The 24781-nt window shown below is 37.9% G+C and overlaps 1 protein-coding gene across 6 annotated transcripts in view; it reads left to right on the top strand.

The window, feature by feature from the left end:
- The window catches only part of MARCHF1 (membrane associated ring-CH-type finger 1), a 225967-nt gene extending 201832 nt beyond the window's left edge, over positions 1-24135 (top strand). For all 6 annotated transcript variants that reach the window (XM_066186036.1, XM_066186034.1, XM_066186040.1 and 3 more), the window contains 3 exons: positions 2423-2603; positions 17595-17742; positions 19982-24135. In XM_066186036.1, coding sequence (XP_066042133.1) covers positions 2423-2603; positions 17595-17742; positions 19982-20283 — 631 coding nt within the window. In that variant the 3' untranslated portion in view covers positions 20284-24135. The remainder of the gene's footprint in view (positions 1-2422; positions 2604-17594; positions 17743-19981) is intronic.
- Positions 24136-24781: the final 646 nt, after the last annotated feature.

Below are 24781 nucleotides of genomic sequence, written 5' to 3' on the forward strand. Positions count from 1 at the left end.
TTCATGGTTGTAAAGCTAGAAGAGGCCATATTTAGTTCAACCTTATTAATACTGTAAGTTCTTAGTGCCACCCTGTTGTTTATACAATTGGCTTGTTACTTATGTACAAGGAGAGCCCAAAGAGAATGTATAATGCATATAGAGTTTTTCTGTAGAAGTATTTCTAGTAAGGATTATTTCTCTTCATTTCAAATTTGCAGTGTCACTTTGTTTGAAGACTCCAGTGGAATTTTAGGTTTGTATTTTAGCTCTGAAAATAATTTTAAACAATCTTGGCAGTAGTAGAAAAAAAGGCTATTGGGTCCATAGCTTAGTTGTCTAGTTTCTAAATAGTTTAAATGCTAAGGCTGTAAAATAAATTATGTATGGCTTGAATTTAAATGAACAAAGAATGCTCATCTTCCTTTGGGGAATAGCATTAATTTAAAAAGAAAATTATGGTTTTTATGTAACTCCCAGTTGGGAATGCATTTGTTTGAAAAATAAGTGTTTTGAAAATATAGTTTTGTTTAAGCTCAAGGCTAAGTAAGAAATCACCATATAGGCAATTCCCGTCTAAGAACTAAGCCACTGATGCACCTAACATAGCTGGATTAGTAAAGACAAGACTGTGAATTGAGTTCCTGTAAAATGTGTCTCAAAAAATGAACATGTGCAAGAAGGAAGTTGTGGGTAATTTGTTCTCCTCTTCACTGCTGTGGGGCATGAAATCCTGTACAAGCACCACTGCAGAAATTGAAACCTGGCTTTTGTAGACTGGGTATTCAGAGCTTCATTTATCTGTTGGATTTTTTTTTTTTTTTTTTTTTTTTTTTTTTTTTTTTTTTTTTTTGGTCTCTTTATTTCTGTATGTCCTGCAAAGCAGCTTTGTTCTGCTTTTCCATTATCGGAGATTGATTTTCTCATGGCTCTGGGCTACACTGTGGAAGAATAGTGGAGCTGCCAGGTTTGATCTGTAGATCTTTCATGTAGACATTGGAATTTCTTCCTCCCCTGCTTAGAGACTTGGCAGCCTCAGAGCTGTGCAGTAGCTAGTCTTTCCTGGGATGTCTTTGTCAGGTTGCCTCCTGACATACATCAGGAGCTTCTGGTCTAGAAAGGCCGCCCCATTTCCCAGTAGGAAGACAACCTCATCCTGAAGCTCTCCTACCCCTTTTCCTACCCCAGAGGTAGTGCAGTCACAGTTTTCACTGTAAAAAGGGTGAGTTATTCCTCAGATGTGTTCAGGCACTTCTGCATCTGTGCTGTCTGAGTATGCCATTCCTAAGAACCAAGTTTCTAAGGCCCAAGTTTTATTTGTGTGACAACAGGATCTGTGCTGTTACTGCTACTTCTTTATTTCGAAATAGAATTTCTCAAGCTTCAGCCTTTTTTTTTCACTTCCCCCCCCCCCCCCTTTTTTTTTTTTCTTTTCCTCTTGCATGCCAGCTTGACCCTCCAGACACTCATAAGACCTTGGGTGCTTTGTTGTGTTTTTCTAGGTTGGGGATGGGAGGGACTTAGTCTTCATTGAGGTGAACCTCCTTAACTTCAGGTGTTTGGTTAAGCCTTCTGCTCTCTGTAGAGCTTTCTCTGCCTTCAAAGAGATGCTTGCCAATAAATCTGACATTGTTTTTGATGGGTGAATGTTTTCCTATTGTGATCAGGAGACTGTTTGGAAGAGGGGAAAATCAGCAGAACACTTGGATGTGTGTCACAGAATAAGCCCTTTAGATGATGATGTTAGAACGCTGATCACTTTATGCAAAACCACAACATGAAAAGCTCTGTATCCCATCATAAAGTGAAACAGTTCTGGGATCAATCTCTGTCTTAGGGTCTGCTTACAGAGTGCTTTTCATTTTCCCAAATAATGCAGCTTTCTGCTTAAAAGGGACAGTGAGGAATAAAAAAAATTGACCATGACTTTTCAATATCTGCCTCCTAAAAAGTGTGCATGTGTACACACTGTGCCACATGCATGACTCCAGAGTACTCAAAACTGGTTTCTGATTCTTTTAACTGTGTAACTCCAAAGAGATATCTTAGGAACTTTTTGTACTTCACATGCTGGATATTTTCAGCTTGGGTTAGATTTCTCTACCTTTGAGGGTTTTATTGGCATTGCTTACAAACCAAGAACTATTCTGCTCTGGTATTTGTCTTAAAGGTTTTGCCATGCATAAAAGGGAGAAACTGTTATTTCTATTGATTCACCTTCAGACTATGTAGCATACTCCAAGAGAAATAAGTAAGTGAAGAGAAATTGCTAAATGGCGGAAAGGAGCAAGGAGTATGTTCCCCGGCCTCCATCTGAAAGGTCGTATACCTGGCATCTTTTGAATGTCAAGCCTGAAGATGAGAAAGCAGTGTAAATAAGGCAGTGCCTTTGCATTGCTGGATGGCAGGTTGCCTCACTCGCTGTTGCTGTCCTTCCTGTCAGGATCTGTCACTGTGAGGGAGATGATGAGAGCCCCCTCATCACGCCGTGTCGCTGCACGGGAACGCTGCGCTTTGTGCACCAGGCCTGCCTGCACCAGTGGATCAAGAGCTCGGACACGCGCTGCTGCGAGCTCTGCAAGTACGACTTCATCATGGAGACCAAGCTCAAGCCTCTCCGCAAGGTAGGGTGCCTTGGAGCCTGATTGTCCTCCGGTGACAGAGCTCCAGAATGCCTGTGGAAATTGCAGGCACAGTTAAACATCTGTCCAGAATGGCTTTGTATTTGCTGTTGTTAATCAGTCACGGTGATTTAATTCTTATATTTAAGTTGGTTAATTTTCAGCAGCAGAGAATTTGGCTAAAGACTCTCTTTCATCACACGTACAATATAAATGCACAAATAATAGTCTTTTGGTTTAGACTTTTTATCTTCAGCTTTTTCTTATGGATTCATCTGGGTATTTTTAAGCCAGAAAGTAATCTTTTCCTATTTTGCCTGAGTAACACAGTCCAGTCCATCCAGCAATTTTTACGTGGAGCCCATAACTTTTGGTTGAGAACGATGCTTATACCTACGTGGAGACAGCAGTTACGAAGTAACACAGTCAATTTAGCTGCATCTGTTGTAGCTGTGACACTCATGGGCAAATTAATCACTTCTACTTTAAAATGAGTTAATGGAATTTAAAAGACAGGGTGACTTTGCATCCTGAATGTCAAATGTGTTATCTGCACTCACCTGTTTTCTAAGATAAATCAGTATAATGCTACACAGACTGTCAGTATTGGGAAGGTGAAGAGTTTATTAAACATATGTGGGCTCTGTTTTCTTTGGAGTGGATAATTTCTCTTCAAATTTTTATTTTAAAATGTTCTCATCCTTCTGGAGTTTTGTTCAAGCTTTGAAGTTTGAGTCAATCTGGAACTGGGCAAGTTTTGATTTAAAAGATATTTTTACATGAAAAACATGTGGAAACTATTGCTTATTACTAGCATATGCTTATAGAGTAGTGTTTTAATGGCAAAAGACATTTTGTTTTTGTTGGCCTTACAGAGGTAGCAGTAGTTCAGAGAAAGGAGTATCAATGGAATTCCTTCACACTTCCATTCAGAGAAATTTTCTGATAAGTCCAGGGTGATAAACCCACTTCTGAAGAGAGAATTTGGGCTAATTGGCAAGTAAAGCTTGTGATGGGGAAAGACAAAGTTCTCAAATGCCAGGTAGATCTGGCCTTGTAGGCTAGAAATTGAAACAGATGCAAATAGAAAACAAAAGAAAAAAGGTGGCTTAAAACTTAATTATACTTCAGTTTTAGTAATTGCAGATAAATTTTAACTAATGTGACAGGATATGATAAGTGTATAAAAACCCCCTGCCTGTTACATATCTTAGGGGGATTTTTTCAGTTTATATGTTTCTATTTTCCAAAATGCTTTAACACCTAACAAGTACTCTCACAACAGTTACTTTTCTCAAGAGAATACACAGATACCAGTATTTTTAACAAAAGCCTTTTCCTGGTTTTGTCAGCTAATATAACATCTTTTATAAAAGGGAAACAAAATTTATAGAAACCAAGGAGAAAAGGAGTGAAAAATGTGCATAACTTGGTATCAGAAACAGGCACTTTTAACTCGGTGTGCGGTCAGTGCCACATCTCCTCCCCCTTTTAGAGTGGTAATTTAAGTCCTACAAGTCTAAATTTTTTAACTGAATGATTGCCACCTTATTCAGCTTAGCATTGGTTCTCAGTGATGGTTTAGATTTCGGACATAGAAAAGATTCACCTCTTCTTTCAGGCAGGATATTTTTATTTCTGCTAAAAGCACCATTCAAAAGCAGTTTATCTGCCTGGCAGTCTATGCTGGCAACATTCTTCCCTTCATATGCAATGCTAACAAATACTTGTTCATGTAGAATGGACCCAGCATCTAACTATAAATCATTTCTGATAAGTCACACCCATTTCAGAAGCCAAAGCATCCAAAGATTTCAAAGTTAAAATTAGCTGTCCTTTGGCATTTATAGCATTCAACTATGACACCCTTCACACGTTACGTTTAATTTAACATGTGATCCTTACTAAGTGTGAGCACTATCATCACCTGTGTTCACAAATTTATGAAACACTGAACAGTTTATGAGAAGCTGTTTTGCAAACCAAGTATTTTGACAGCTGCAGCAAAGCCAAGGTAAGAGAGGAAAGAGTGATCATGAGACCTCCCATATGAGTAGAGCTGACTGGTAAATTTCCATCCAAACATCCTTTACAAATATCACTGGAACTGTTCTGGTTTGTTTGTTTGGGGTTTTTATTGGTGGTTTTGTTTTTGAGGTTTTTTGTGTGGGTTGTTCTGTTTTTTTTTTGTTGGTTTTTTTTTTTTTTTTTGGGAGTTTTTTTGTTGGTTGTTTTGTTGTTTTGTTTTGTTTGTTTGGGGTTTTTTTTTTTTTGGTCCGAACTTACATATTTTGCAAAAGTGGAAAGTCCCAATGAAACTGTCAAATTTCTTGACAGCTTTTATGAAACCTAAAATCTCAGTTTTGGGGCATTCCTTGGGAGTCTGTTTTCAAAATACTGGCACAAAGGGTGGTTACCAGAGAACGAAGTACTGTGGGACAGGCAGCTCCTCACCCTGTAGTTCTCCGCAAACCTGTCTTCTTGACGCAGGATCTGAAAAACACTCCTGACTCTGGGATCTCCAGACCTTGAAAGCTTTGGGTTTTGCTAAAGCTTGGTTCTGTACCAGGCATCAAGAGCCTTCAGTCACCAGCACTAAGTCTGGCCTGTCAGCAGTGAATCAAAATTTCCAAACTTCTGAAATTCTCTTGGCGTGATGGCAGAGACATTATGAGCAGTTATATCTGAAAATAATGCAATTCTTGTCAACTTTGTTGGATGCCAACTGGATCAGCAAAATTGACCCAAAAAAGTTATTAATTTTGCTAATAAGCTTTTAGGAATTCTGGAAACAGATTTCTTTTCCACGCTTCGTAAACAGAAGACCGTTTATTTTGTTTCAAGAAAGGAGTGCCTACTTAATTCTGTAAGAAACTAATTTATTAAAAAACCAAAGGAAATTATTTCCCCTAAAGTGAAAGTTTCTCTCCAGCTCCAGATGATACAATTTCCGTTGGACCTGGCTTTGAAGTGACACTCTACTTGTGGAAGGGTTCCGTCTCACAGCCAGTTCTGATTTTTTGATTTTTAATCTCTCTCATCACACAATATATGAGATTCTGAAGTTTGGTCTCTGGCTGTGCATTGTTTCATTATGGTGAATTTTATCATAACGTCTTTGTAAAATTCCTGCCGCTGGTGTCCTGAAGGGAAAAAAATTACAGACTACCAAACTTAATTATGGAATCTATAGTTTTGCATTTTTGAGAATCACAAAAGCATGAATTAAATACAAAACAAACTATTTAATTTAATAATGAATTACCATCTTTATTTATGCTTCAGCCTTTCATGCACCCTCAATGTTTCATAACAGATTTTTTTATCAAAGTCTCATTTTTTATAGCACAACCATTTTGGAATATCATGCCATATCTGTTAGCACCCATAAGTGACCATGTAGAACATACTAAGTTAACATAAATTAAGATAATCGCTATTAAATCAATTGGTTTGTGCCAATGTGCAACAGTTATTAAATTAGAGAATCCCTGAAAGCACCAGACATCAAATAAAACTCAGTTTAATCATTTTAGTGAGTCTTTTCGTTGAGGTAATCCTTTTAAGCATTGGTCAACAGACACTGCAAGTGTTTCATGTATTTGGGCAGATCTAATTACTCAGCTCATGATAATTACAGAGATTAAATATTAAGCATTGCTTGATGTTTCTGGTTTATTTCTCGTGGTGTCTGTTACATCTGTTGGTCATTATAAATAATACAGTTGCATTTGTAGTTTTGCCTCTCAGTGTCTGCAATCCACGATGCAGAATTTAAAAGGTGACTTTATCACAGAAGGAATTAGAAAGTGGTAAGAAGCTTGTGTTAGTTCCATATTGAGCTTTCTCAGGTAAGAGCTTAAACCTGAGAAAAACATTTCTTCTTTAGAAAAGATGCAGTCCTAGATATTAACAGCTGCATTTCATATCTCTTGAATTTGGTGCCTGAAGACTATTAGAAACAGGAATTGAATGAAAATACAGTGAGTATGAAATGGATTAAAGTGTCAAATTAAAAGGAGCTTAAACACAAAAATGTCTTTAAATGGAGATTCTCAACGGTGTCTTGCCGTACTTCAAAAAGCTTTTCATATTTAAATTTTGCTGTATTTTTAAGATGTGTAGTATCTGATGAGATGTCTTACTTTGATGCATCATCCCAACAGATTATTGTGTGGTATCAGAGTTTTCTCTCTCAATTCTATTTTTGAAATGATTTACAAATAAATTCCTATTTATGTGAGGCATAAGCAATGTTGCACATTGTTACTATGTGGTAGCTCTTGGTCATTAAGGAAGAGCGAGTCAATTTTTTTTGTTTACAGAAGTGTTATGTACCAGTTGAGGTTAATTTTCTTTCTGATAGAAAGGGTATCTGAATTTATGCCTTTTAAAAAATAGAGGACTGAGAACGTTCATTTAGTACAGAGTGATACATTTCTATTAAATTAAACAGAAGCAAAGCAAATGCTGATAATGAAATAAACTTGATCTTATTTATTTTGAATGTGTACATATATCTTCTAAGTGTTTACCTCTCTTGAATTCTGTATTTGCTTAAATCCTGATATAAAAAAGATTTCATAGCACGCCTGAAACATTCAGCAATGGCAAAATATGTTAAGGGTGGTTTTTACTTTTCATTCAATGGCAGCTTTGTAATTCATATTTGCATTTCTTTTTTAAGACTATGGTAATCACTGCCAAAAGTCATAGAACCTGAAGAGAAATTTCTGCGATACATTGCTATGAAATCAAAAGTGCTCGCCATTAGAAACTCCTTCTGCCAGAGTAAACTCTTAGATCTAGACGTGACCAGAAGAGTCTCACAGGAAAAAAACCCAAACTTTTGAGCAGTCATTACCATACTGCTTGCTGTTCAGTTCTTACTGCCCTGTGCTGTGAGGTATGAACCACCTGGCTTTGTTGTCAGTTTTCTAATAATGCTCATGATAAGAAGTGGTATCAAATATTGCATAGGACTTGCTGTGGGACTAGTTCCCTTTTGATCCAATTTGATGAACATTTTGCAGTCCGCAACATAGAAGGAGCTCCTGCATTTTTGTTTGATTTCTGGTGCAGCTACGTAGTGTCGTCAAGGCAACCTGCTCCAATGTTATCTTTCTTCCAGTAAACTGTCTGAAAACATCAGTAGCCTCAAATAATTGCCTGCAATATGTGGGGTCAGACACTTCACCAGTATGCACAAAGGCACAAAGCTATTACTTTCTCGTTGGCTATCATGTCATTATAGCAAATAACTTTGGGCTCAAGGGACAATGTGTATATTAAAGCTTGTAAAGTAAAAATGACTCTTTGGCATTTATATCCTATCGTGATGCCTCAGGGATGCAAGGGACTACTTTGTTCAGACAGTTGTATTCTTAATTTTTGAGGATAATAGAGCATTACTGCTAATTTATCTGTATATAGACAGCAGGTTGTAGTTCACAGAATAATGCTGTCTTGCATTTTCTGCCACAAGAACAACACTAGGACTTAGCTTTCTTATGGTGGTAGGATTTGTGCTAGCCTGCCATCTCCATATGCCTTTCTCTTCCATTCAGAGCACATCTTTATTCAGAGCGTTGTTCCAGTTTCCATGGACTTCTGACAAAAGATTCTTGTGCCTCTTACCTTGAAACCATCTTAACATACCCTTAGACTTGGTAAAAGCCGTCTGTCTTACTGTGATACTTTGCTGGGACACCCCCATGTGCAGCATCCTTCCTGGAGTTAGAGCAAGATGTGTGTACGGTCATTGCTTTGAACTTGCGTTCTTTTAAGAAGCAAATGAAAAACATTATACCAGAAAATTAAATGAAGACTCTGTCCTCTTCTAATTAAATGCGAGTAACCACATTTGCTACTTCTGCTGCTCTGCAGCATTTACAAAAGCAAAGGGAGTTTGGGAGATTGTTCAGCTCTGGGTATTAGTAGTGTTATCCACTGTCGCACAGACCCATGAACATGAGCTCTGGGAGGTACAAATCTTCTGTGCTTTCTGAGGCTGAAATAAATAGTTTGATCTGAGCTGTTTTACAGATGCAACTTGCATCAAAAGATTCAATTCCCATTTTAGTTAGAGTGCCCTACTCCATCCTGCAGTTCTTAAGCCTCTCTCTTATTTTTTAAGAACTTGGGGTCTCCTTTTCATGTTTTAATTTCAGCCCTTTCAGTGTTTTGTTTTACAGCCTGACCTCATCAATAGTTAGAACTGAGGAAGGACTGGGAAGCTGAAGCATTGAAAATAATGAAGAGAATCTCTGGCTTTACAAATTAAGAAAGTGTAAATGGAATGCCGACACAAAATGTATAGCTATGAATACAAAATTAAAAGAGCATAATCGACCCAAGCATTGACCTGAACCAGTCGTTGTTGTTCATGGAGTTTTTTAAAAATGCTGTTTTTACCATTTAATTTTGAAGTTAGGAACTACCAGCTCCCATGGGAGAGGGCTGCAATTCATGATCTGATTAATGTAGGTAATTATCTGTCACATAATTAACACGTACAATTTTACAGTTGTTATTTGCCTCAAATTTATTTTGCCTGGGACCAATTGATGTGAGAATGTTCTGTTCACAGGTTGATGCTTGCTTGTTGGTGAAATGCATGCTAAAATGGCTTTTCTTAAACACAGTGATGTTCTTTTGAACACAGAAATTCCAGTAATGGATCTAAATTATGACCAAATGGGATAACTTCTACTTTACTCAGATTTGGTGGGTTTTTTGTGAATTTAATTTTTTTCCTGTAGCATTTTATTAAAGCTATTGGTAAAAAATTAATATTTCCTCTTTTTTTTCAGAATTAATAGCTTCCCTCAGCTCTTTACTAGAGCACTAGTCTGTAGTTTTATTTTAATTACTATGGCTTTCCTCCGCGCAACTTTCCTGTATTTTATTTTTATTAATTGGATCCAAAGAATCTCTTCTGTGGGAAAATTTAAAGACAGAGAAGGCAACTGTAGCTATTCATTGGGAAGTCAGTATTCTTCCTAAAGCCATATTTATTAGATAATTAAAAGCATCAGCTCTTTTTTTTTTTTTTAATCTTTGTTATGTGGCAATTCAGACGTTTGTAGATACTGCTTATATAGCTGCAAAAAAAGGATATGTCTAGGTATGTTTAAGCAACAATATATTTAAAAATACCAGGGTTTTGGCAAACAAAGACATTTAAACCAAACCACATCTTTGTAATAATTTGAACTGATTCTCGGCAGGCTGGACAATTTGAAATAGAGGAAATTAAGCACTGTGATGAATACTGGAGAGAAAGTGATTGAAGTAAAGACTAACAATACTGTGATCATATTCTACAACTTGCTTTAGGTGCCTAAAGCAACAGATCTTCAAAGAAATTTCCTTCAACTGGACATGACTGAAAAACTGAAGGAAGTGGGGAAGCGTACAAAACTATGTAATAGGTTGTTGGTCTCCAGCATGTTGCTATATCAGTTTCTCTAATTTCTCTCCTTTTCCAGTGTCTACCATGGTATCGGGGCCTTCTGTCCATGTCCATCCCACTATAAGCACTCAGATGTGCAAAGGGAACCCATCCTACTTGGTGTTCAAAGACACAGACTCAGGCACAGACTGCTGGGAGATGGTTTGTTATGGCTTCTGTAGTGGAGAAAGGCCTTGTGGTTGCTTTGACCCCAGCAGAATTCATCTCAAATCTATCACTGAGCCTGTGTCATGGCTGCTTTTATATTGCCTATGGAATGCATACCACAAAATGCAGCAGCCTTACCTGCTTTGGTCAGAAGGGGAAATCTCAGCATAACTGATCTTGCAACAAAAATATGGTCTGTGGTATGGCGGTTTGACTGACTGATTTTTTTTGTTATAGCTTTCTTTGTGTGTGTGTATGTGTCTAAGTTGTTGTTTGGGAACTGGACTGTGATTTAAAGGTATTTTCTACTTAGTGACTGGAACAAATGGCATGCCTTCAGTTAGATATGCTGCTCTTTTGGAAATACAGAGTACACAGAGGTGGGACAACTGCAAAGAGAACAAAAGTGACAAAGTAGATCCTTTTGATAGAATGATCATAGAAATACTGTAGGGAGAGCAGACAACAGTAGCATCTGTTTCTGTTCTTGATTAACTGTGATAAAAGTTAATGGAGACATAGATTCTATCCCTTTTATCCCTTGTTTCTTTATGGGTTACCAACATGTAGCTTCTTTTTTGATTTTTGAGTAATAAAGGCATGTGCCCATGTACCTGAGGTAAATATTTTCTAGAATTCTAGATGTGTGCCTCTTGTTCTTACTACCAGATATTCCCCATAGTTTTACATTATGGTGGTAGTTCACTGCTGATCAGTGGTTTAATGTTTTACCTGCAGTTTTTCTGTCAGGATTAGTTTTTAGATAAGGTAGCTGAAGTGTACTGTGCTTGGAGATAATGATCTTTTCCTTAAAGGTCTTACAAGGCAAGAAAAGAAAAAGTAATTGTGAAAGAGGTGTTCATGATAGCACTGAAAGCTCTATTGAACAAAAGATTGGTTAATGTCTTTTCAGCGTTTAAGGAAGATACTTGAAAAGTAAACACTTTGTTGAGTACTTCTGCATTCTATATATTGATGAAAAGTAATTTCTAGCAGATGAGAGCTAGAAAGAGGCTCCCAATATGGAGAGATTATGCTGTAATTACTTGCCACAAGGTTTCTTGCACATCTCTGCAAAGCATCTGGTGTTGGCCTTTATCTGAGACAGAGCATTGAATGAGAAGGACATGAGGTCCTGTATTTCCAAAGCACAGGTGGGTTTTTTGGTGGGGTTTTTTTTTTTTTTGATTGGTTCGGTTTGGGTTTTGGTTTGGTTTTGTGGTTTTTGGGGCTTTTTTTTCTTGTTAGTCTGTGTTGGGATGATTAGGATGCAGGTACTGCAGTTCCTTTAGTTGGTAAATGACAAGTATTCTCAATACTACTTTCATATTGCAAAAACAGCTACTTCATTTTAGAAATTATATTCTTGAGTTGCTTAATTTTTACACTTCTTAATTTCTACCCTTCTGTTTTACACTTTTGAAGGGTTTGCTAATTGATGTCATACACAGCTAAAAATTGCCTAAGCTTGTGAAGAGTGCATACTGATTGTATCAATTAAGTCCAGCTGTTTTGATTATCCCTTAAAAAAGAAATAATGTGCCATCTTGGTTATGATAAAACTGAATTTTTAGTTCTTTGCAGATCATAATCTTAAGGTTTTTGTAAAAGTGAGATTTTTCATTATGTATTTCTTTTATTACTCTAGGCACGCATATCACACAAAAAGTGAATTAAAGTGTGTTTGTCTTTAGAAATGCACACATTTCTGGTTCAGTTTAAAATTTTTAATGGGTGTTTTAAATACACCGCAGACATTTTTTTGAATTCCAGCAGATTTGTTTAGTATCTCCTAGGGACAGAAATTGATTTTGAGCAAACTTCAGGCAGGTTTACCTGACAAAGATCTGTACTAGAACATCTAATGAGATAACTAGATCGAGGTAAAGTTGTGCATGGATAGGGCCATATGATCCAACAGGGGACATGGGATTTCCCCGTTCAGCAATTAACATAGCAGGGGACTAATTATTGCCTGCTGTTCTTGATCCTTACAAGAGTTTCTTCTCTGCAATAAATCTTCTGAAAAAAGGCAACGACAAATATGTTTCCTGTATTTTCTGTGAACCTGCTTAGTTCTTCCTTCTCTCTGGACGTGTTTGGGGAAAAGAACACAGTGTAGGTGTTCCCATGGCCCAAACCCTTCTCTTGTCAGCCATTAGACCTGGCTCATTCTGTTGGACTGTCTGAGGGGCACTTCTCACTTTGGAGCAGGATGGGGGGGACACATGCCTTGTTCTTTAAGATGCAGTCCCCACAGTACTGGCTCTAACCACATGTTGTTTAGATGGCACAGAGAGGCCCAGAATGCTTTTACTCAAATAACCACGTTTGAAGTCTCATCTCTTATGAACACTTCAAATTTCTGCGAGGCTATTGCATTCTCCCAACGTGAATGGAGCCCTGTTGTCCTTTATTACTATTATTTCTTCCTCTTCCACCCACTGCACAAATTCTATTCTGCAAACTACCACGGCAGCTGCTTTCCTCCAGCTGGTAGGTTGATAGCAGTGAACAGCTCACTGTGAAGCCTGAGCCAATTAGTACTGCAACAGGTGACCAGAAAACCCTCCCTAATATGAATAACTCTGAGCTACATGTTCAGACTGTTGACATATCTTCACTGCTCAGCTCACTTCAGCACCAGTTCTTTTTCAAGAGTGCTGGCTAAATCCTTTGGTTTGAGTTTCAGATGAGAAAGATCTTTTTCTGTTTGTTTTTAGCCTGTGTGCAGAGTTCAGTTTCTACAACAGTCTCTAGTAAATAATTTTAGCCTTTATTTTGTAGGCATAATTATTTTAAGATTAAGGTTGTCTATAAGTATTTCCTCAGACTGTAGAAAGAATTCAGAAAATATTGCATCATGACTTTAGCTCTAGGCGAGATCAGAAATCCTTCCAGCTGTGGGTGTTGTTTACATTTTATACATAGTAATTTTTTCTGCTAAATGATGGATAGGGAGAAAAATGTCACAAAAAATATTTAATGGTAGCAATGTCCCACCCATACCAGATTCCCCTGTCAGACCTCGTTACTTGCAATTTTTAAAACAGGGGTTCCTGAAAATACCCAGGAGTTAAAAAGTCCAGGCATTCATCACATGTTGCAAAGCACCCCATTAACTTCACCTTCAATATTTGGCATCCTCTGCAGTGCTGAGCCCCTCAGGAGACCTTCAGCTGTAGAGGTGTAAATCTGCAAACCTGCAGTAGAACTGCAGTTGCCTCAGGACATCTGTGTAGACAAAGGTCTGTAGCCAGTGTGACAGAACATTACCGTGAACAGGAGGCAACACGTGGACACAGAGTGTGGTGGATGGGAGCAGGCAGGCAGCAAATCTACAAATGCAGAGGTGGGGAAAAGAAACACGAGCAGCAGAGTTTAAGAGCCCTTGTGAGGTGTGGAGACAGCTTTTGTGTGAGCGGTGTGAAGCTTTCAGTTCTGCACTGGGCCATCATGAAACCACTGTGCAGAAAGCGTAATGTATTGGAGGGAATTAAAATTGCAGATTTGCTTCTGTTAAGCAGAGAGGCTGTGTTGGAATGAAGGATATGAAGCAGCATACCCACACTCAAAAGGAGTGTTTTCAGAAGATACTAAAGAAAATATCCGTAATTATTTATAGCATATTGATTAATCAAGCTTTTATTAGAAATGGCATGCAGGGAGGCAGATTTTTGTCCTTCAAATATGAGAGATTTTCTCAAACTACATTACAGGAAAGGGAAGTGGTTGTCTACATATGATTTAAAGTTCCCTGTATGTTTTAGGGTTTGTTTGGTTTTTTAAATTTTTTTTTTTATTATTTCCCCAGGAGACTCAGGACTAAATTTTGTAATTACAAGAGTGAAATTTGAAATCAATAGCCATTCTCTTGAAGTTTATGAGTGAAATTGTCTTTAGGAAGCAAAAGCAAAATGCGAGGTAGAAACCTGGAACAGGGTACAGTTTTACAGCTGCCACTTTAAAAGAGTATTCCAAACTTCTCTGGCAGTAAGGCACAGGCATTCCAACTGAGGTGCACGTTGTGTCTCAGAAGCAGCTGTAAGTAGTAGTTGGGGTGGGACGGGGGTCTATGATCACATTCTCAATGCAGCTTTCCATTCTTGATAGGAGCCTGTGAGTCAGGCAGTCTCCTGCCACCCTCCAGTGGTTTTCAGAGCACAGTGCAAGTGACATGTTGGGAAAGCTTATTCAGAAAATAAAAAGGGGGCTGGGGATATTCCAAGCTTTCTGCTGGGGACACATATTGTTACACTTTGGATTTGTTTGATGACTTGTGTAAAATGTCTTTTGGTTCTGATTAGACGTTGCAAAGTGTTCTAGCACATCTGTTCTGAAGCATTATGATATTCATGTGGTTGCTTGCATTTGCAGGACATTAAACCACCTGCACCTGTGATGATTTGCTGTCTGTGTTTGTATTGCTGCCAGGCTTACAGAATCTGTGGGTGCAACAGTTGGATGTACAACAGTGAAGAGGTGTTTTGTAGGGGGCTGGGCAGAAGCTACAGGTTTTTCTATGAATTTAGCGACTCAGTAGTTTGCAAGTCATTATAAATGACTCCTCTGGCTGTAGTCTTCCATTTGTTTCTCTTGTTACAGTCTCTAGAGCACCATAGGAGCATTAACATTTAAGTTTCCAAAGAAAATTGCATCTGTGTACTTAATTTGGTGCTGTTTTTCTATTCTTAGTAGCATCTGAAATTCTATCTGTGACATGTCACAGTGTCATAAACTCGATTGCTGTATTTTCTTGAAGATCACTGATCAAGATAATAAAACATAATACAATTTATTTTTATCTTGCTATTATGATTGTGGAAAGCCATGAAAACTGCAGGAGCTTCAAAACACAGCAGGGATGAATTTATCAGAGGTTAAGGAGGCATTAATGCGCTGTGTGACATGAAAGGTAACACCTGCCAAACTTCCCCACACAACTTCAGGCTGTATTAAGTCCTGGACTATAAAGCACAAGTAAAAGGGGCTGATGCTTTCTTTGCTCAGTATATTGTTGTCTCATCCTTTGTTATGGAATTTCAAGCAATTTTTATTTCATATAACTGTGCTTTTGTCCAAGCAAGTCTGTACTAAAACCAACAGTTAATTTTTTTGATACAAGCATATTGCAAAAATCCTAAAATAGGGAATTGCTCTTTTCTGCTTTTTTTTCCTACTTTTCTGCTCCAGGATGACATAAATTGCTGGCTCATCTACTATCACTCATCTAGTAGAACATGACAGTAGTCACAAAGTACTCTCTGTTCAGCCAGCCTAAAATACGTGAGTGAGATGGGGAAGTTACATCAGCTACCACTGGAATCATCAGAAGTACAGCAGAAAATTTGACTGTGTTTTCCCTTCTGGGTTCAGCCCATCATCATCACAGTTGAGAGAATTGTGACTGCAGCAAGGGCAGGGCAAAACAAAAGAGCAGCTTTGGGGCACACTGAGAGCTGTAAAATGACAGAGTCTCTTCTTGGACCTTGTTCATTTCCTGTATCCCAAACTGGAAGTACGAGATATTCTGCACAGTCTTCCAATCCCAGAGTCACCTATGCCCTGGTGACAGGGCAGCCCCCTTCTGTCTGGCGTGGTAACGTGTGCATGGGTAGAAGAGACAGACAAGGCAGGCAGGCAAGGGAAGGGAAGGCAGGCTGTCTTGTGGGAGAAGAAAAGGGGCCAACTAGAGGAAGCAGGGTCCAGTAGGCCTTGGCTTGCCTTCTGGCTGGATTTGATCATGGGATGTTAGCAAAAAGGCCTGCTTCAGCCAATTTCTGCTGGCTCCTCTCCTGAAATAACTTTCTTGTAAATCTCAGCAGAATTCTGTGAGCTTGAACCTGTATTTACCTGTCCTGCCTGTTGGTTGGTTGATTTTGTCTGGGTTTTTTCCACCTAGAGAATGTTTACATTTAGATTAATGGGACCAGCATTTATCTTTGTGACTGGGCATTTAGATCAACACAAAGCCTTTGAGTATGTTAGAGACTAAAATGGCTATAAAGAGACTGCCTGTATACATGACAATGAAAATTCTGCAGAGTCTTCTCTCCAGCAGACCAAATGGTGTAGCATCAAAGCTGAGATAACAGACAAAATCTGTTTAAGAGCATATAATTCTTTGTTATGTTCTGTGTTGATCTCTCACAAAGCATCCACAGGTAAGTGAAGGGTTAAGGTAAAACCCTTTCTTCCATCTGGACAAAGACAAGGTTTCTTTCTTTGGAAAGAGTCTGTTACAAGACTTGAATTGAATTTTCACTGCAAAAAGGAGTGAAAGTCTCCAGGTCAAACAGTGAAAACGGCTAATAAAACCAAAACAATCCAAAAACCTAAACAAGGAAACCAAGCCAAACTCACAGGTTGGCAGTAAATGTGCAGCACGGCAGTGCTCTGCAGAGGCCGGGTTGCTGTGCTAGCCGTGGCAGGTGGCAGCAGTGCTGTGGCACCGAGCTGAGCGCTGCTCAGTGCAGTGTTCACAGGGCCACAGGGAGGTGGCACTCGCATCTCGTGCTTTGTACTGCTTTCCTTCCTCAGATGCCAGTACTTATCCATCAGAATTGAGGCGTTTTGCTTTTAAGTGCCCTATTCTTTCATCTGTTTTCAAAGGCAAATATTTTTAGGAGAGAAGGATTTTATTTTGAAGAAGTGCTGGAAGAAAAACCCATGTCACAAGTGAGATTAAAAAAAAAAATTGCCTCAAGGGCTGCATTGTTCAATTGCAGAGAATAGCCTATTTCATTTTAAAATAGCCTTAACTTAAGCCAGGATTTAGCACCTTAACTCACAAGCACATGCCTGGAAGATCCTCCTTGCATTACTGAGGCTATTTGGCTGGTATCACATATGACCGTTTCCATGTAATTATCTTTTTGAGTTTTTTGAGTTCAATCCTCAATACGGTTGCATTTCCTGTGCTTTTATTTTATAGGAAGACTGTTACATACCTGCATTTCTACAATGTCAATACATATTACAAACAAGTGTTTGGACTTCTCCTTCTCTCACCACCAGAAATGCAAATTTAAAGTAAATATTAATCTTTTTTGCCTGTCTATTAACATGTTATGGCTGTACTGTAATGAAATTACTTAAGATACCATTCACAAGCAGACAGAAACAGAGCAGTGTTCTTCATTCCTCTTAATCTGTGAAAATGAGGTCATTGTGAATTTTACAGGGAAAATGCACATTGTACAATTACTGCAATAACTCCTGTAATGCATATTTCCAAAACTAAAGGATTTGTTGATTTTATTACTGCCTGTGTTTTTGGTAAAAAGAGCCACAATGGCCTAATAAGTTTAATGTGAAATTTTGCAAGTCAGATTTTTTTAATTACTTTTTTTTTTTTTTTTTTTTAATTTCAGTGGGAGAAATTACAGATGACAACAAGTGAGAGGAGAAAAATTGTGTGTTCAGTCACATTCCATGTAATTGCAATTACCTGTGTTGTTTGGTCATTGTATGTTTTAATTGACAGAACCGCTGAAGAAATTAAACAAGGCAATGATAATGGTAAGTATCTTTGACCTTCTTCAGTGCTGCTTATAATGCAGTGCCTGGCTTTGAGGCAGCTCAGTAACCAGGCACATTGTCTTCTTAAATAACAGCTCACATGGCTACACCAAAGGCTTTAAAGCAGAAGTTCTGAATGCGTCAGTATGAAAATCTTACCTTATGCCCCAGCAGAGAGAACTCAGTGTAATCATTACAACAGCTTAACTAGCCTGCCGGTTCTTCTGGGTTAATCTCCCATTATCTAGGTAATTCTAAAGCTCAGGAAAAAAGATGAGTCAAGTTCAAAGAGCTCAGTGCAAGTTCAGGTCCTTAAATAGCAATTTATTTATATTAATCACTTGAACCTTGATAGGAAGTAAAGTACAATAGGGCCTCTTCATTAACAACCTTCCTAATACAAACTTCCAAGAGAATGTTTTCCAGTTGTGGTAGTCCTTCATGTGGGAGTTGAGTAGCATGGAAAGCTATTCCTGTGTCCTTTCAAATAGAATGTCCATGTTCCAGCTGTGTTTATTGGTTGCACTCTGAAACGGAGAAATCATGGAGTCTCCATCTGCAGAGATACTGAAAATCCAACTGGACATGTATAAAAAATGCATGTTTAATGTCGGTAGAAGCCATACTTAGCAAAGACGGAAGAGATATCCTAAATTTGATTACTGTTTTCCATTTCAAATCTAAGTTTATTTGGTCTTAAATTTGGTCTTAAATGTGATCATGATGATAAAAAGCTTTTGAGTTTTGGTCTGAATTGAATTTACGCACCCTAAGAGGAACAAAGGTCTCTAGCTTTGTGTTATATTCCGAAGTTAACATGGAAAACAAAACAGGTGGGGCTTTGTGCCTTGTTAGTTAGAAAAATATTTGATGATACTCCTGATGCCTGCCTTTCTTGCCTCGGAGAGGAAAATAAGCAACAAACCTCAGTAAGTCACAGATGAATACACACTACAAAGTCTTGTTTTGCATTCTTTAGAAATGGGTAACCTTGTTTTTTATCTCAAAAAACCTGGCCCAGAGGACAGGAGTAGGAATGGCTTTGAACTTCTGTTTATGAATACAACTGCATCACCCTAGTCATTACAAGGGGGAAGCTATTTCTGTAGATTAGCTGAATTTACATAACAAAACAGCTAACAGGGATTTTTGTTGTTACACACAATGCAAAAGAATCATGTTAATTATTCCTGGTAGGCTCAAAAAGTATTTATGATTTGTATAGCATTCAGTATTTGCCAAATGTAATGGCTGATTCTTAACACTAAAAAATGAACAAAGAGATGCCCTGTAGCTACTTGCAACGTGCAGAAGTAAGTGTGAAGAGGACGCCTTTGCCCCAAAATTTGCTTGTTGCAGGGGAGACTACTTTTACAAAAACAAACATGTATTTGCTGGAAATAAGGACATAAATGTAGTTTGCTTTCTTCTCTGTTTTCTCCCTTTAATGGGAACTGCCAAAACAAATACAGTAAGCACTGGAGAAAAAACACTTCATAAACATATTTTGAGAAGGAGAAAAATTGGAAGCCCTCAGTACTAGTATTGTTCATGTTCTGAGTTTAAAAATCCCATTTTAAATGGAAATCTCAAATTATTTAAAGAGTTGGGTTTGTTTTTATTTTTTCTCTTTAGAGAAGTATATGATGCAAACCCTTTAATTGCTAAGCCTGACACTGGTTTATAGAAAAGCCAATTTAAAATATATTTAAAATATTCTAGAATTTATATGGCACCAGCAGTAGGGAGTCAAGTTTCACAAAAATCTATTCTGCTTGAAGAAACAGATCTAGGTTCAGCTGACCTTTCTTTCTCCTAATAAAGCTCAAGTCTGAAAATACGGCAATCCTGGAAAAAAATTAAACATATGAAACTCTCTGTCCCATACCAGTTAGTAAAAATGGATGCTTCCTGTATTACTACATAAACAGCAGCAGCCTATCTTTAATGTTAAAAGGTGGAAGAAATCCTGAAAGCAAGGTTTGGAGCGTGGTGTTGAGTTTTTTATTTGACCAAATGGTGGTCAAATCAGTTAAAAGGGGGAAGCAGTTTCCTGTTCCATAGTCAGTTTCTTGGCTGGCCCTTGGAATAGGAAACGCCGTCTATTTTCTAGAGCCACAACTTCCCCAATACCGTGTACATACCTGGGCATTTCTTAGCAAGTGGCCTCTTTTCAATATACATTACTGAAACTCAGTGCTTGATATTTAGTGTATAACATAAGCTTTCTATTTCAAAGGTGTCCTCGAATGGCCGTTTTGGACAAAACTCGTTGTGGTGGCCATTGGATTCACAGGAGGCCTGGTCTTCATGTACGTGCAGTGTAAGGTTTACGTCCAGCTGTGGCGCAGGTTGAAAGCCTACAACAGAGTGATCTTTGTTCAGAACTGCCCAGACACCATCAAAAAACTGGAGGAGAAAAGCTCTCCGTGCACTCAGCCCTCGGAGGTGAAGGACGCAGTGGTGGTGCCAGTGGCACAGACAAGTACAAACTCCCAGCCGGCAGTGGAAGAGGCGACATCGGAGGTCATGCCAGTTTGACACGGACAGCATTGCTTCTTCCTTGCAGAGTAAGCCGTAGTGTTTGCTACACTACAAATGCTACAAGAAAGTAGAAATGACTGTGCATTTTTTCAGTTAAAAAAGACCCCAACCAAACAACGAAAAAATACCCCATACAAAAACCAAAACCGTACAAGGAAGATTGATCCAGCAAAGCAACTTATTACTGTATGGAATGTGACCGTTCGTGACGTAGTTTCGCAACTAGTCAGCAAGTGTAGTGAAAGTGGAAGTGTAGAAAGTGCAATAGAGAACAGGTTTAACAGACAATGCCAAATCAATGTGACAATGTACTTTTTTTCCTACTGGGAAAGTAGAAAACAGAAGTGATACAATGATTTTGTTTACAGAAGACACAAAACCTTTCCTCTGTTTACTACTAAAAATTGTATTTGCTATTTACCTTTTCAAGGTACGCTTCAAAGGGTACCAGATCCAAGTTATATGCATTAACAGAATCCAAGTACAGAGAGCTGTGTTGCAGCACTCCCTCTCTAAGTCTCATACGGTAACACCTTTGTGTGATGTAGCGGAGCCTGAATGTTTGGGCAGCTGTGTCAACTATGGATATTCGAACCAGTTGTTTTTAACTATGGCTAGGTTTCTGAAAAGTAAGCAGTTCCAACCAGTATTAACTCCTGTCTCCATAAGCTACAGATAGTTTATTTAAATGTCAGGGAAGTAAGTACAAGAAGGAAAGAATATGTAGATATGCATTTAGAAGAGCAGCTCCGCTGTTTATTTTACTTTATAGGAGTGAGTTAGGCATAAATTGGATGCACAAAGTATTGACACAGAATTGTAAATGAAAAAAAAAAAAAAAAGCAGTTTACTGCAGAATTACACAGAAGGAAATTGTCTATTATCAAAGGTGTGAAAAAGGATGACACATACTGAAGATGGAAGCTACTTTTGGTTTTATTTTTTAAGATTCATGCTACAGAAAGGTAGATGTAAGAGAACATACCTACCTATATATCTTAAGGAAACATTAGTTTTTATCTGCCTCACTAAAAAAACAAATCAATGGTTTCCTTCTGTACCGGTAAACTTAAGGTGTTAGAGATTCAACAGTTCAGTTGTTAAGTTTGTGTTTTGAGCTGGCATATAAAAATGAAGTGTGAATAGCATTAAAAGGTGCAATAGATAAATGAATGTAGATATAATACTGTGTCCAACAGGGTGAATTATGTATAAAGAACAAATTTTGTGATACACTTTGCAAAACTGTGGTGTTTACTACGAGGACACAAGAGCAAGTATTGACTTGGAGTAGTTACGTACTGGTGTGAACAAGTCTGGGCCTGAATATAATGTGTATTTTAAAAAGAAGTTAAAAGTTCTTTTTTAAATCTTGTATTTAGTAAAAGAGGAAAAGCAAAAACGCAAAAAAAGAACCAGAGTAATGAGGACAGAAGAGTAGAGATTCACTTAAAGGAAGGGTATCTGCCACAATTACAAGTGAACTAGAGTTCTACAGAAGCCTTGAAGTTTCTACTGGTAAATTTTCTCTTTATACACTCAAATATTTACAGTGAAATAACAGAATCATCCCATTCTTGAAAATATCCAGGCTGCTGGGCCTAAAATGTATTGGAATTTATATACTAGGTATTCCTTTGTCAATGTTTACTGGCTTAAGGCTCAGGGAATACTAGAAGTAGCAGTATTAGCAAGAAATGTGTCTTTCATCAGATCATTATATTCTTTTGTATTGGAATTGCTCTTGTAATTTGGCTGTGACTAAGTGATTGTTATCTGGCTAGACAGGACACAAAATCTTGGTGCTTGAATGGGTCCTTACTACACATCAGTGTTTGCTGTAAGTTACTCCAGATGAGTTGGATTAATGTTGAAGTTTTTTCATGTAATGGCACACACTTTTTATATAAAATAATTTCTCAACTATACAACTGCAATGTCCAATTGTAGCAGCTTCTTATTTGAAATGACATACAAGAGAAACCAAATCATTTCTCCATTTCAAAGTATGGAGGAGATTTCAGAAGGTCTTCAGAGCACGATGACATGACTAAGGAATGTCTTGTAACTGCACATGCTTAAGGTAGTCTGCAATGGCATGGTTTTCAAAATGGTTTTCAAAAAACCACTTGTTGAAAGGTAAATCTCATGATATCTGACATCAGACACTTAAAATTACGAACTGCATCTGAATGTTTGGAAGGTTTTTTACAGTACACCTGCAGAATCAGAAAAATTTACTGACAAAGAACATTATTATGATGGATAATTAAGAGCTTTCTGAAATAATAGTTTCTCAGTAAGTGAAAGTAACCCTGCTTCTTTAGCCAGCTTGTTCTTTGACTGCAGTAGCATCATGATCCCACTGAAAGTACTTTATCCCGTTTTGTCAGTTTACTGGAGAGTAATTCGCATTGGGTTTTTTTTCTTGAACAAGTGTAAAATTCACCTCGAAGAAGAAAATACCTGAAGATTCTGAAAGCAGAACTGTAGCATCCAACAAGATTTTACATTTTTTTAAAAAGACACTGCAGAGTCAGCAACAGAAAAGACGAAGTGAAAACTTTTATACCAATGCCTTCAAACAGTGTTCTGGCACTAAACTCAATATATGCAACTGAGTTTACAGTTAATTAAAAAGAAAGCAGAAAGACTTCAGTTGAAATTCCTCCTCTCCCTTGAAAATACTGAATGTGGACAGCAGGAAAAAAAGCAAAATGGGACACTGCTGAGATGGACAATGAGACAAGTCACCAGCAAGAGAGATTTCAGCTGGCTTGAAGCAGCCTTTAACCTTTTAAACCATTACAGTTTTAGCCTGTGCATTCCTTTCTCAGATGCACTGGATTTTCTAGAGCTTTCAGGGATTTCATGCAGGATTGGAATTTGTTTCTGAAGCAGGGTACAACCTCATCAAGAGGGCAAGGAGCTATTCATACCACCATGCCTTGGATTCTGGTCTTCAGTAATAAGGAAAGTACACAGAGAAACTAGACAGATCATTATCAACCAATACTTTTTCATTCCCACAAAAAGTACAATTTTCTGTATTAATTTATTAACCACAGAATTCTATCCTAAAAAAAACCCCAAACAACAAAAAGCTAAACAGAACTATATACTGAAGGTTTTAAGATGAAGTCTAAAGACTTTTTAACGAAGATGCTATCTCAGATAAAGAACCTTATCAAACTCCTGTGTAGCCACAGTGCAGCTCTGGCAAATACGCTGACAGTGGAATTTGGCCTGGCGAAACCCACACGGGCAGAAACCTGGCTCTGAGCTGCCATTAGCAAGAACAGCTTAATCTGCATTCTTGTTTAAGCTGAGTTTTAATAAAGGTAGGTAGAGGTAATTTGGTGTCAGGTCAGATCTGGAAGTTTAAACAAGATACTCCTGTGAACATGCACATTTCTTTTCCTGTCTTTAAGTTACAAGCATTATAAAATTTATTTCAAACTGGCATAAACATACTACTTTTGACTATCACAGTAGCATTACAGAGGTTCTTGACTAGTCCAACTGTGCCATTCACACACTGCTCTATCTGAAGGTAGTGTTTATTTTTGTTGTGTAGAAAAAAATAGTAATTCCCCATCTCCAGAACAAACGGTTTATAATTTCCAACAATGCAATGAAACTTACACTCTGATGAAAATATTTTACTGTGTATAATATTCAGAACTACAAGTTTGTGTTATTTGTTTAACTCCCTCTCTTTTGCAAAAGAAAAAGTGTATGTTTTTGTGGGTGAATGTGTATTGGAAGACAGAAGGTAAGGGAAACAAAAGTAATGTATCTGCTTAATGTTGTGAAAAAAAAGTATTTGTATTAAACAAATTACTCAAAGTACTGCAGTATTCTACATTTGTCACCTTGTTACCTAGAGCATTACATGCTGAATATGAATTGGCAAGACCACACTCTTGCAAGAAAGGTGAACAATACGCTCAGTTGCTTACGTAATACTGAGAAACCTGCTAAGCTGCTAGGGGCTACTTTGGGGTACCCTGCCTTGGCAGAATGCTCAGGAATATACCTCATGATACAAAAACACTTGAAAAGACTTACAGTTAAGTGCTTAATTTGCAGGCTTCAACCCTATAAAGAAGCCTAGAAAGCAACTGGTTTTGTATCAACAGAATAATGGACAACTAGTACTGGGTTTCAGCTCCAGCAAGGTAAGAGGACGAAAGCTTCCTAAGGAAAGCAGCGCCTTGATACAAACTGCTACAGTGATTTTGGAATGTCTAACACATAAAAGCTTTAAATATGGACTGGACAGTTAAATACTTTAAAGCTAATCCCAGCTCAGATTGTCAGCATAGATCCTGTTCCTTTTTGTATTATTTTATACTTTGGCTTGGTGAGGTTTTCTCCTTTTTGAATATTTTCTCCTTTTTGTGCATTTTTGAAATGTTAAACCAAAGAAAATATCTTACCTTGACTATAACAGAATGTTCCAACCAAGGTCAAAATATAGTTTTCTACAGAT

Source organism: Chamaea fasciata, unplaced genomic scaffold, assembly GCF_029207755.1.
Source record: "Chamaea fasciata isolate MVZ Bird 193981 ecotype frontalis unplaced genomic scaffold, bChaFas1.0.hap1 SCAF_6, whole genome shotgun sequence".
Taxonomy (NCBI): domain Eukaryota; kingdom Metazoa; phylum Chordata; class Aves; order Passeriformes; family Sylviidae; genus Chamaea; species Chamaea fasciata.